Here is a 13,047-nt window from a genome sequence, read left to right as displayed (position 1 = left end):
ACCGTTGGCCAAAAAGGGGCCAACAGTTGGCCAAAGAGTACCTCTTCGGCCAACACCTACTCTACTGTTTTAGAAAATTCATATCAATTAGGATTTTTAGTATTTTAATTTGATTCTTATTGCATTAGATTGGAAATTTTATGAAGTTTCTGTAGATATCAAGTTTGACTAGATTTGAAAGTTTGAATTTGAATTTTCATGAATTTTCTCAAATCACTAGATTGCCTATAATTTGAGCTAGGAGTATTTTTTTCAGATGATTCTTTTTGCTACTGGTTCTTTGTGAATTTTTTTATCAGTAGTAATTAATCGGCGAATTTATAATTATTTAAAATTAGGTTTTTTATGAAAACAGTTCTGTTTTAGTGTTTTATAAGTTTTATGCTATTTCTTTTAATTTTAATTGCTTTAAATTTTTTTTCTTTAGTTTTTTTGACATATTTTTTTTTGTTTTTGTTTAGTTATCAGTAGCTATTTTATGTGTAGTATTTTTTTGTATTTTATTTTTTTTATCCTACTAGAAAACTTGTGTTGAGCTTCATAGGAGTTTATATTTAAAAGTTTCTTGTAAATCATGTACAACCATTGCCGTTTTATACATGAAAAAAAATAGTTTCCTGCAATCTTTTTTCCTCCATTTTCTTTGCCGCCATTTTCTTTCCCGCCATTCTCTCCCGCCACACTAAGGAGTGCTGCATCGACGGAGGATGAGTATGATGCCTTCATGTGGAGTGTGAAACACTGTGTGAGAGAAGTCATAAGTGTGAAACACTCTCCGATGATGATGACGAAGCTGCAAACACTTATGACTTCTCTCAGACAGTGTTTAACACTCCACCAGTGTAACGCCCCGGATCCGATGCGCCAGGTGTCTGCCAGTTATTCGCCGTAGTTGCCATGTCATTTGCTTGCGTGTTGCATTTTATCATGTCATCATGTGTATTGCATTGCATACGTGTTCGTTTCATGCATCCGAGCATTTTCCCCGTTGTCCGTCTTGCAATCCGGCACTCCTATGCCCTCCGGCGTTCCCCTTTTGTCTCTCGTTGTGAGTGGGTGTTAAACATTCTCGGAATGGACCGAGTCTTGCCAAGTGGCTTTGGTATAGCACCGGTAGACCGTCTGTCAAGTTTCGTGCCATTTGGAGGTCGTTTGGTACTCCAACGGTTAACCGGGTAACCGTAAAGCCTCTCTCTCTTTGCAGCCCAACACCCCTTCCAAACTGGCCCAAAACCCATCCAACTCCCTTCCATGCTCTCGGTCGTTCGATCATGATCGTGTGGGCGAAAACCGTGCCTCATTTGGACTCTCCTAACTCCCTCTGCCTATATATATGCCTCCCCCTCCGAAATTCACGGGCAAACCCTAGAAAATCCCCCCTCTCCGCAGCCGGACGCGTCCGCCGCCGCGCCCGAGCCAATCGGAGCCTGCCACGTGGCAGCCGCCGCCGCCCCGCGCCGCTGCCCCGCCCGGGCCCGTGGCTGGCCCGCGCGAGCCCGCGACCCCGCCGCCGCTCGGCCCCGCGCCCGAGGCTCCCCGCCGCCTCGCGCCCGCTCGCCGCCGCCACCGCCTCCGGTGACCTCGCCGCCGGCCACCGGAGGGCTGCGCCGCCGCTGCCTCCGCCGGATCTCGGCATCCGCGCCGCCTCCGCAGGCGCCTCCCGAGCGCCGCCGCGCCCGCAGCTCCGGCCGGCCCGCGCCAAGCTCCTCCGCCGCCCAGTTCCTCCGGCCGGCCCCGCGCCCGGCTCCCTGCCGTCTCTTCCGGCGCCGCCAGTCGCTTCCAGCGCCGTCCAGGCCGCCCCGACCGTCGCCGGACCTCTGCCTCGCCGCCCCTCGACCCTGCGGCCACCGGAGCTCCGCCGCCGCCTCCCGGATGCAGCTCCTCGCCGGCGTCCATCTCCGGCACCGCCCCGACCTCGCCGGAGCTCTCTCCGATCCGGATCCGGTGGCCTGGATCAGATCCACCACCTCGGCCATCCAAACGCCCTCATCACCGTCCTGTACCGCGCCGTCCTGAATCCCTCCGTCCCAGGTTGACTTCCCCCCCTCTGAAAATGCCTAAGTCCCGAATATTTCTGTAATTTTCATGCCATGTTCATGCCATCGTATCTTTGCATCTGTAGCTCCGTTTTGGGCGTGTAATATGTCAAATTGTTCGCCTCAACGAGTATATCAGTTCATTCCATTGCATCATATTCATTTGAGGTCATGTAGATTCCTGAATCATTGTTGTAAGATTGCTTCATGATGTTTTCTGTTGTCTGTTAACAGAACGAGCTCTTTTGTCATTTTTGCCATGATTAATGTGTGCATCCTACGAGGTTGATGTCTACATGTGTTTTGAACTATGCCATGTCTTCTTTACAGAGGTGCTTACCATGTATTTTTGTGATCAATGTGGTGACTAGCACAGGCATGCAAACTAGGCATCGTGATGTTGCTGATTTTAGTCCCTGTTCTGCTGTTATTTTGATGCCATGTAAACTTGATGCTACAGAGAGATCCATGCATATTTTGAGATACTTCAGTAAGGTTGTTTTGAACATATGGTTATTATCTATCCATTCATGCCCTTTGTTGCAATTATGGAGTAGTCTAGCATGTCATTTTCATGCTCTACTTTTGCTTCAAAATGTTTCCTGGCAGATTGTTTACATGTTATTCGATTTGGCCAAGCTTGTTGTAGTTGACCCTTGCATGCTATGAACTTGTTCTTGACTTGGTTTGTTTCACAAACATGTATTCTTGATGATGCTATGCTTATCTTGTCATGCAATGACTTGTGGTGAGTGAATCGAGCTTGTTAAATAGTGTACATGATGTTGCTGTTTTGCTAGGCTAAAACTGTTATTTCGTGATGCTATATAAACTTGTTGCTACTAATCATTCTATGTATAATCTGGAGATGTTCTATAAACATGTTTTGATCTACATGTCATCCTCTAACCATACATGCCCCTGGTTGCATTTATAGTTTGTTGTAGCTTGTTCATATCTTGCTCCAAAATTGCTTCATAATGTTGCTGTCAGCCTATTAACATTAAGTTCAGTTGTTTCCATGATTGTTGCTAGTGTTCCATGTACCCTATGAACTTGCTCTTGCCATGCTTAGCTTCACAAATATGTCTTATTACCGTTGGTTGCCTTGCCATGCCATGTATTGCTCTGTAGTGAGTTGCACAAGCTCATTTACATGCCTTCATAATTCTGTTCCTGCCATGTATGAATCTGTAATATAACTTGCCATGTTTACGTGGGTGCCATCATATTTTCTGATCCTTTTTGGCTTATGGTCAGTAAGGGACTTTTGATCTATGCTTTGAGTAGAATCATGCCATGCCTTTGTTTGCCATGATAAGTTCCTGTAACATGTTGTTTGATAGCTCTGAACATTGCATCGTGATGTTATTTTCTGCAAAGTCTGAAATTGTTATAACTTGCAATCTTACCATGTGTGTCTGAGCATGTTCTAGTGATTTCTGGAGATAGCTCAGTGTTCATGTTTTGTTATGCTTTACCTGTACATCATGTCCATGCCTTTTATTATCATGTTGGGGTGTTGTAGCATATTGTTTTGATGCTTGCAATATGCCTAGTTGTTCTTTTGGACAGATTGTTGCTATAACTTGTATAGAGTGCATGTGTTGAACCGTAGCTCCGTTTCGAGTGTGCTCTATATGAAACTTGCTTGATTTCGCATATAGTTTCATATTATCTTGTTGCATCCTTGTTTTGGTGTGTTTACTTGATGTTTGGGTGTATTTTGCATCAATGTCATGTTTAACTTGTGTTGCTCATATCTTCTAGGCCGTAGCTCCGAACTAAATGAACTTTATATGAAACTTGACTAGAATCTCGTGTAGATCATCTTGGTGCATCTTAACTTGATGTTTAACAACTTGAACATAAGGTTTGTTCAGATCTGGACCAATTTCGAAATATGCATATGAGGACTTACCGGAATTGTTATATGTTGTTCCCGGCCTCATTTAAACTTGCCTTGATGTGTTGTTCTTGTTTGCATCATCTCTTGCCATGAGTAGCTTCATGTAGTCTTGTCTTGCATCATGCTTATTCGTGCATCATGCCTTGTTCATGTGTGGTGTGTTTACCATGTTGTGTGCTTCTTCTTGTTAGTTCCTGTTTCGTTGCGATCGTGAGGATTCGTTCGTCTACGCTTGGTTCGGCTTCATCCGTTCGTCTTCTTCATGGACTCGTTCTTCTTCCTTGCGGGATTTCAGGCAAGATGACTGCTACCCTGGATCTCACTACTATCATTGCGATGCTAGTTGCTTCGTTCTATCGCTATGCTGCGCTACCTATTACCTGGTTATCAAGCCATCCCATATTGCCATGAACCTCTAACCTTTGACACCTTTCCTATGCAAACCGTTGTTTGGCTATGTTACCGCTTTGCTCAGCCCTCTTATAGCGTTGCTAGTTGCAGGTGAAGTTGAAGATTTCTCCATGGTGGACAGGATTTTGGTTGGGATATCACAATATCTCTTATATTATTAATGCATCTATATACTTGGTAAAGGGTGGAAGACTCGGCCTTTTGCCTAGTGTTTTGTTCCACTCTTGCCGCCCTAGTTTCCGTCATACCGGTGTTATGTTCCCGGATTTTGCGTTCCTTATGCGGTCGGATGATTTATGGGACCCCCTCGACAGTTCGCTTTGAATAAAACTCCTCCAACAAGGCCCAACCTTGGTTTTACCATTTGCCTCACTACCACCTATCCTTTTTCCCTTGGGTCGGCCAACCCGAGGGTCATCTTTATTTTAGCCCCCCCGGTCCAGTGCTTCTCTAAGTGTTGGTCCGAAACGGGCAGACTGCGGGGCCACCTCAGGGCAACTCGAGGGCTGGTTTTACTCGTAGGCTGACCCATTCGGTGTGCCCTGAGAACGAGATATGTGCAGCTCCTATCTGGCTTTGTCGGCGCATCGGGCGGTTTTGCTGGTCTTGTTTTACCATTGTCGAAATGTCTTGTAAACCGGGATTCCGAGTCTGATCGGGTCTTCCTGGGAGAAGGTCTATTCCTTCGTTGATCGCGAGAGCTTGTCATGGGCTAAGTTGGGACACCCCTGCAGGGTATAATCTTTCGAAAGCCATGCCTGCGGTTATAGGCAGATGGGAATTTGTTAATGTCCGGTTGTAGATAACTTGACACCAAATCCGAATTAAAACGCATCAACCGCGTGTGTAGCCGTGATGGTCTCTTCTCGGCGGAGTCCGGGAAGTGAACACGGTTTCTGTGTTATGTTTGACGTAAGTAGGAGTTCAGGATCACTTCTTGATCATTACTAGTTGACGACCGTTCTGCTTGCTCTCTTCTCGCTCTTATTTGCGTGTGTTAGCCACCATATATGCTTAGTCACTGCTGCAGCCTCACCACTTTACCCCTTCCTTTCCCTTTAAGCTTTGCTAGTCTTGATACCCATGGTAATGGGATTGCTGAGTCCTCGTGGCTCACAGATTACTACAATAACAGTTGCAGGTACAGGTTCCGCGATGTTCATGACGCGAGAGCGATGCTTGCTTGCGTTGAGTTCTTCTTTTGCTTCTTCGATCAGGGGATAGGTTCCAGGTCGGCAGCCTGGGCTAGCAGGGTGGATGTCGTGTGAGTTTCTGTTTGTGTTTCATCCGTAGTCGGATGATGCTCTGATGTATTGTGATGTTGTATTCGTGTGGCATTGTATGCCTATTGGATGTATCCCCATCTATTATGTAATGTTGATGTAATGATATCCACCTTGCAAAAGCGTTTCAATATGCAGGTCTATCCTTGGTGGGACCTTCGAGTTCCTTTTGGATAGAGTCGCATATTGGGCGTGACAACCAGCAGCACCGACGCAGGAGACACAGACCGTGTCAGACGATGTTATCTACGACCGTGGACACCATGAGGCTCGTTTTATAAGTTGAGAAGTGAAGATGGCCAGAAAGAAGATGGCGGGAAAGAAGATGGCGGGAGAGAATGGCGGGAAAGAAAATGGAGGGAGAGAATGGCGGGAAATAAAATGGTGGGAGAAAATGGAGGAAGAGAATGGCATAAAAATCTAATTTTAAATAATCCTAAAATTTAACAATTAATTACTACTGATAAACAAAGTCACAAAGAACCAGTAGCAAAAAGAATCATCTAAAAAGAATACTCCTAGCTCAAATTATAGGCAATCTAGTGATTTGAGAAAATTCATGAAAATTCAAATTCAAACTTTCAAATCTAGTCAAACTTGATATCTACAGAAACTTCATAAAATTTATAATCTAATGCAAAAAGAATCAAATTAAAATACTAAAAATCCTATTTGATATGAATTTTCTAAAAAGTAGAGCAGGTGTTGGCCGAAGAGGGACTCTTTGGCCAACTGTTGGCCGAAAAGTACTTTTTGGCCAACGGTTGGCCGAAAAGTCCCTCTTCGGCCAACAGGAAGCCGAAAAGTCCCTTTTCGGCCAACAGGAGGCCGACGGGGTGATACTTTTGATTTTTCTCCATTAGGGTGTATAGTTTCCGAATTTGCTATAAAAATCATCATAGTTTCAAAAAAATCGAGCTATTGCACCCAGTGGTGAATCTGAGAGGGGGGGGGTGCTTCGACAGGCTCGAGCCCCCTCAAAGAAATTGGATTTCTATTTTTACTACTTCCTCGACGAAAATGCTCTTTAGAGCTCGGGCTCCATGGAGCCCGAGTTTGACTTGATCAAAATTCAAATTTTCACATTTCAAAAAAATTTAAAAAAAATACACACATACTTAGAGACATAAAGCATATGTGTGTAAATTTTCAGGACTAAACACCTTAAAATGAGTGCTACGCTAAAAGAACAAATCTGAGGCTTTTTAGTAGATGCACTATTCATCCTCAAAGCCTATGAATTTGCCTTTTTTTCACAGATCGCATATTAGGGTATTTCATCCTCAAATTTTACATATACACACATAACATCCTTGCTTACTTGTATGATTTTCTTCAGTTTTTTTAAACTGAAAAGTGTGAATTTTGAATTTTTCAAAAAATCCAGCCTCCATGGAGGCCGAGCTCCAAAACGCCCTACTCCTTCCTTGGTTTTTAAATATATGTCTTTGTAGATATTTTACTGGTGGACAACATACGGAACAAAATGAATGAATCTATACTTAAAATGCATCCATATACATCCGTATGTGATTCATAGTGAAATCTTTACAAAGACTTAAATTTAAGAATGGAGGGAGTAGTATTCAGGCCGGCCTAGTATCAAAATTTTGTAGCGACAAACCCGGACCAGCTCTCTCTCTCTCACTGGCATATACGAAGGTAAAAGAAAAAGCACACGGATTTTTTCAGGCAACGAACGCCATGCTGCACGAACGGTGCCACACTGCACGAACGGCGCTTTCTTTTCCTTTCGAGCACAAACTCGGCTTCATGGCACATACCACAGCTCGGCAACTCACCGGCACCACACAACTAGTCCATAGGTGGCATTATATACCCAGGCTAGCCCACACACGTAGCTAGGTACCACGATCGCGGCCACCATGCATGCACGTACGCCAGCCACTAACCAGCTAACTACCTGCAACTGACTCCTACATGCAAGCATGTATAGCACCCGCGCATCATCATCCCCTCAATGGCAACGACCCGGCCGAGCATGTGATGCGCTCCAACTAACTACTTGCATCCATCTAGCAAACTTGGCTGGCACACTTGCGAACGGCCCTACTCTACATGCCGGACTCAAGTGTACACACACGCACACGCACCCGACACGGTCACCATGGCTTATTACGCCAACAATTACCCCCTAAGCCACGGCCTACAGCAGACCCGGATTGTCATCGATGTTGTCTTGAATGCCTCCGCCCGACGCTGTGACGTGTCGCCTGTTCGCCGTCGTCGGAATGACGATGCTGCTCCCATCATCGTCGTCGCCACGACCACGGACTCGACCTGTCGCGCTGACGCCGGTCCCCACCACCACTGACTTGACCTGGCGCGTTGACGCCAGTCACCATCGTGCATGCTTCTTCCTCTTTGGCGACACATGGCTGGCATTCCTTTGCGACAAATGCCGAGCTCCTTTCCCGCCAGCCACACACGTCTTGCGTTCCGGCGACATACGCCGTCGATGCCATCACGCTCAAACGCGAGACTTCTCCACGCCGCTTCATGGTGTCGCACCGCGCCGCTGCAGCCTTCACCGCCACGCTCGTCGCAGACTCATTGTGCGACACAGCCTCGAATCTTGAGGCTCTGATACCAAATGTAGGGACAAACCCTGGACCAGCGCTCTCTCTCTCTCACTCACTCACTCGCACATAGGAAGGTGAAAGAAGGAGCACACGGATTATTTCAGGCGACAAACGCTATGCCGCATGAACGGTGCCATGCCACACGAACGGTGCCATGCCACACGAACGGTGCTTTCTCTTCCTTTTGAGCACAAACTCGGCTTGGTGGCACATACCACGGCTAGGAAACTCACCGGCACCACCCACAACTAGTCCACAGGGGGCAATTTATACCCAGGCTAGCACACACACCTAGCTATAGCTACCACCTCGCGGCCACCATGCACGCACGCCGGCCACTAACTAGCTAACTACCTGCAACTGACTCCTACATGCATGCACTCATAACACCCGCGCATCATCCCCTCAACGGCAACAACCCAGCCGAGCATTTGATGCGCTCCAACTAACTACTTGCATGCATCTAGCAAACTTGGCCGGCACACTTGTCAACGACCCTGCTCTATGCACCGGACTCAAGTGTACACACGCGCTACGGACTCGACGCGGCCTGGACCGCACCCGACACGCCCGGCGCACGCACGCACATGCATCTGACGCGGTCGCCATAGCTTATTACGCCAACAAATTTTAACCTTATTTGAACTAAAAATCTGATAGTTAGTGACTTTTTCTTCACACTGTTAACTTTGATCCCTCGCTTCATTTTCTTCCAAGATTCGCCACTGTTTGCGCCTATGCCGTGAGGATCACACACCGTGGCATCAGGTCACCACACTCACCATCGTGCTCGACAACGGCGTAAGGTCTGCCAGGCGACGCGTCCGACCACGAGCTCTAGTGGAGGGCTTCTCCTGCGTGCTCATCGGCCTCCCTCACGCTCAGGAGTGTCAGGACCGAGAGGAGGAGCGGTTGTGCCCGCATTTGCGCCGTGAGGGGCCGCACACCGATGGCGACGAGTCATCATGCTCTCCATCGCACTCGACAACAGCGTCGGGTCCGCCACACAACGCGGCCGACCACGAGATCTTGCAAAGGACTTCTCGTGCGTGCTCGTCGACCTCCCACGGCAGCTATACATCGGATGTATGTTCATCATTGACGTCAGCGGCAACCGCACCTGCTACGTGTTCGATGAAATGGCGGGAGCGGAAATCTCCTGAAATGCGGCAGCACCGTTGGGGTGCATCTAAGGATGGCAATGGATAGGGAATATGTGACGGATGGAGCAATACCATACCCATACCGTGTAGTCAATGGGTACAAAATTCTATCCATACTCGTATCTATGGGTATGAAACTTTACTCGCACCCATACCCGACGGGTACCCATACCCACTGGGTATCCAACGGGTAGATCAAAAAGTACACAAGTTATTCACAATTTTACATTCATCGATAATACATTTGACAAAAATACATTTATCACTACTTAATGACGTGTTAGATGAGTATATAACAATTATCTCAATTCAAATTGATAATTATTGATAACTTTAATATAGGTTCACAAGCTCACGACACACTTCATTGATAATTAAGTTCCACATGTCAGTATAAATGGGTAGGATGTGGGTATATCCACGGATACAAGGCCATGCCCGCGCCCTAAACATGACTTGACAAGTAGGGTACGAGTACTACTCATGGGTATAAAATTATGTCCATACACTGCGCATACGGGTACGGTATCTGCGGGTACCCGTACTATGAATAAAATTGGCATCCTTAGGTGCATCGCCCCGTGTCCACATGTCCGCCGCGGTCCGTTTTGCCGCCTGAAACAAACAAAAAACGAATGAAATTCGTTTCCGTTTGGGTCGGCCCGGTTGAAGTTGCCCAAACTGCCTGGTGAGAGTCCAATGCCACGTTCGCCACCTCCGTCCGCGCGCGAGCGACGCCGAGTTGACCAAACCGCCAATGGGCAATCGGTTGAGTTCACCATGCATGCACTCTCCCTCGACCCTATCAGTTTTACCACTTCTGGATCGGCACTACTCGATCGACGTAGTACCCCCATAAATTTCTCGTCATCCTATCAGTTCTCCTGGCTCCGCGCGCCGGTAGGACACAGTACACATACACACCACTTCCTCTTCTTCGGAGATCATCGGCGGGCGGCGGGCGGCGAACGTTCTGAGGGCGCCCGTGGCTCGGTTTTGATACGATCTACATGGCCGCGGCGGCGGCGGCGTCTCTGGTGATCCGTCTCACGGCGCTCGTCGTGGTGCTCGTCGTCCTCTGCCCGACGGCGTCCGCGGCGCCGAAGGGGAAGCAGTACAAGGTCGGCGGCCCTGAAGGGTGGCGCGTGCCCCCGAAGGCGGACAAGGAGATGGCGTACGTCAAGTGGGCGTCCAACATAACCTTCTTCGTCGGGGACTCCGTCGGTACGTAGTAATTGATGATCACGCGCACGCGAGGTCTTCTGCTCCATTGATTTGCCATCTGGAGGCCAAATCGACCTAATCCTTCTGCAGTGAATGCAAATGGACATGCATGCATGCAGAGTTCGTGTACAAGAACGACTCGGTGATCAAGGTGAGCAAGGTTGGATACTACCACTGCAACGAGACGGCGGGCATCGGCACCGGCCCCGGGCCGAGGGATGGCAAAACGCTCTTCATCCTCGACGCGCCAGGCTTCGTCTACTTCGCCAGCTCCAACCTCGGACACTGCAAGGATGGGCAGAAGCTCCTAATTAAAGTCCTCGACCCCGAGCAGCGGCCGCCGGCATCAGCATCGTCGCCGTTAGAGTCCCCGACGGATCCATCATCTTCAGAAGCGCCGCCGTCTCCGGAGCCAGGGCCGGCCTCCACGGAGCATTCATCCGCCATGGGAGGGCCATTCGTGGCGTCTCTCGCCCGCGCCATGGCACAAGCTGCAACATTGGTCCTGGCCTGCTTTATTTGAGCAAATCTTAGTGTAGGCTACAATAATTGATTAGTTCTTTAGTGCGTGGTGTGCGTGCCTGTGTGCGTGTGACAACCAAGGACCATCGTCGATTTAGTATCAAGGTGTTCGGTTTGATGTATCGTGTACCATCTTCGCATGTGTATCAACAACAACTCTGTTTTCTTATACTTGTGTCTCCGTTCGATCAAGAAACTAAATGCAGCCTTGAATTTGAGTTATACTACTCCCTCCGTCCGAAAATACTTGTCATCAAAATGAACAAAAGAGAATGTATATAGAACTAAAATACTTCTAAATACATTTCTTTTTATTTATTTTGATAACAAGTACTAGATACATCGTTTTTTGTTCATTTTGATAACAAGTACTTTTGGACGCATGGAGTACAAAACCAACCAAAGGGTAATTTTACTTTACAACTTACGGATGAACAACTGATATAGGACGTGAACACCAATATAGGGGGGCGGCAGCGCGACCCAGTGACCTTTGCAAACCGTCAGTTACGCACGTCTGCCCGCTCACCACGTTCGTAGCATCCCTCCGTGATGGGTTTGACCACGATGCTCGGGCTATCTGGACCATTTCCTCTGTAGCCCCTTTGCTTTATTATTAATAAAAAAGCATCCAGAATTAGTTCTTTGAGGCAGCTCATATATTTATAGAGGAAATCTCTACGTGCCACTCGCTAGTCAAGGCTCGAATGTGAGCGGGCTAGCTGCCCTCCTTATGTGACTAGCCAACCGATAAGACCAATAGTGCTACATCTACGGACAAATTGCTACGGACGGAGCCTACAGACTGATGTGGCGCACTGCTGTGAAAATGGGATGCATGTTTTTCGGAGCAACTGTTGACTGTAGCCACCCGCACAAGCCCACGTACATGTCCGTAACACCAGCGCATAAATTCTTTCCGTAAGTCTAGCATTATTGTGACCCTGTTCTGGAGGCACCACCCCCACCTACTTAGTGGCGGAGCCAGCCTCAGGTAGCCAGGGCCTTGGCCTAGGGCGTGGCTAGCTGACACTTCATTGGCTATAGGCATAGCTACAGTCACTGGCGGAGCTATGTGTATTACTGCAGGTGGCATGGTCCCCCCCCCCCCAGCTTTTGGACTTTTTGTGAAGGAACTCTGTATTTGAGTGCCATAAATTCAGAGAAATGAAGTTTTTGACCCATTTAAAAAATATATTTGGTCATTTGCCCCCTCAGTCATCTGTCGCTAGCTCCGCCGCTGTCTACAGTATTTCGCATTGTTCGGTAGTGTACATACGTTGTTTGCTTGGGGTGTCACTTCAACCTGGCATCGCTACTGCCCCCCACCCTCCGTGAATCCTATTTCTTTATCGCCCGATGACGTCGAACGGGCGCCCACTAGCAAGGACAGTTGGGCCGGGTGCTACAACTTGGCAGTGTACATACGTTGTTTGCTTTTTCATTCCTTTTTTCTTTATGTTTATATTTTCCTTATTTATTTTTTATTTTTTAGTACATGGTCAATTATTTGTTAATATATGGTGAACAATTAATTAATACATGAAGAACCTTATTTAATACGCACTAAACAATTTTGTAATACATGTTGAACTTTTGGAATATATGGTGAACTTGTTTTTGTTATAAGGTTTGAATAAACATTGAGCATTTCTCTAATATATATGGTGAAATGTTTTTACTATACAGTGAACTTTTTTAATATATACTAAACTCTTCTTAGACTCATATTGAACAATTTTAAAAATATTTCAAATAAGGTTTTTAATATTTACCTCCATAAAAACAATGCTAGTTATTTTTGGAGAAAATTCAACTAAAAAATGAAGAGGGAAAACAAAAAATCGCTCGCCAACGGCCCATTTCTCCTTGCTTTCGGGCGTAGCTTCTCCTATT

General features: G+C 47.1%; 1 protein-coding gene across 1 annotated transcript; it reads left to right on the top strand.

Annotated features, from left to right (window-relative positions):
• The first annotated feature begins 10,215 nt into the window (after nt 1-10,215).
• On the top strand, nt 10,216-11,227 carry LOC123066372 (uclacyanin-3-like). The gene is made up of 2 exons (XM_044489464.1): nt 10,216-10,629; nt 10,749-11,227. The coding sequence occupies exons 1-2, from the start codon at nt 10,416-10,418 to the stop codon at nt 11,150-11,152; spliced, it is 618 nt and encodes a 205-aa protein (XP_044345399.1). The 5' UTR covers nt 10,216-10,415; the 3' UTR covers nt 11,153-11,227.
• The last annotated feature ends 1,820 nt before the right edge of the window (nt 11,228-13,047 follow it).

Source organism: Triticum aestivum, chromosome 3B (assembly GCF_018294505.1).
Source record: "Triticum aestivum cultivar Chinese Spring chromosome 3B, IWGSC CS RefSeq v2.1, whole genome shotgun sequence".
Taxonomy (NCBI): domain Eukaryota; kingdom Viridiplantae; phylum Streptophyta; class Magnoliopsida; order Poales; family Poaceae; genus Triticum; species Triticum aestivum.
The sequence above is the reverse complement of the archived record's forward strand: the minus strand, read 5'-3'. Positions and strand labels throughout refer to the sequence as shown.

Bases quoted from the DNA above. Each gene is read 5' to 3' on its own strand.
- LOC123066372 (XM_044489464.1), top strand. From the start codon at position 10,416: ATGGCCGCGGCGGCGGCGGCGTCTCTGGTGATCCGTCTCACGGCGCTC. The intron at 10,630-10,748 runs GTACGTAGTAAT...GCATGCATGCAG, and splicing joins CTTCGTCGGGGACTCCGTCG to AGTTCGTGTACAAGAACGAC.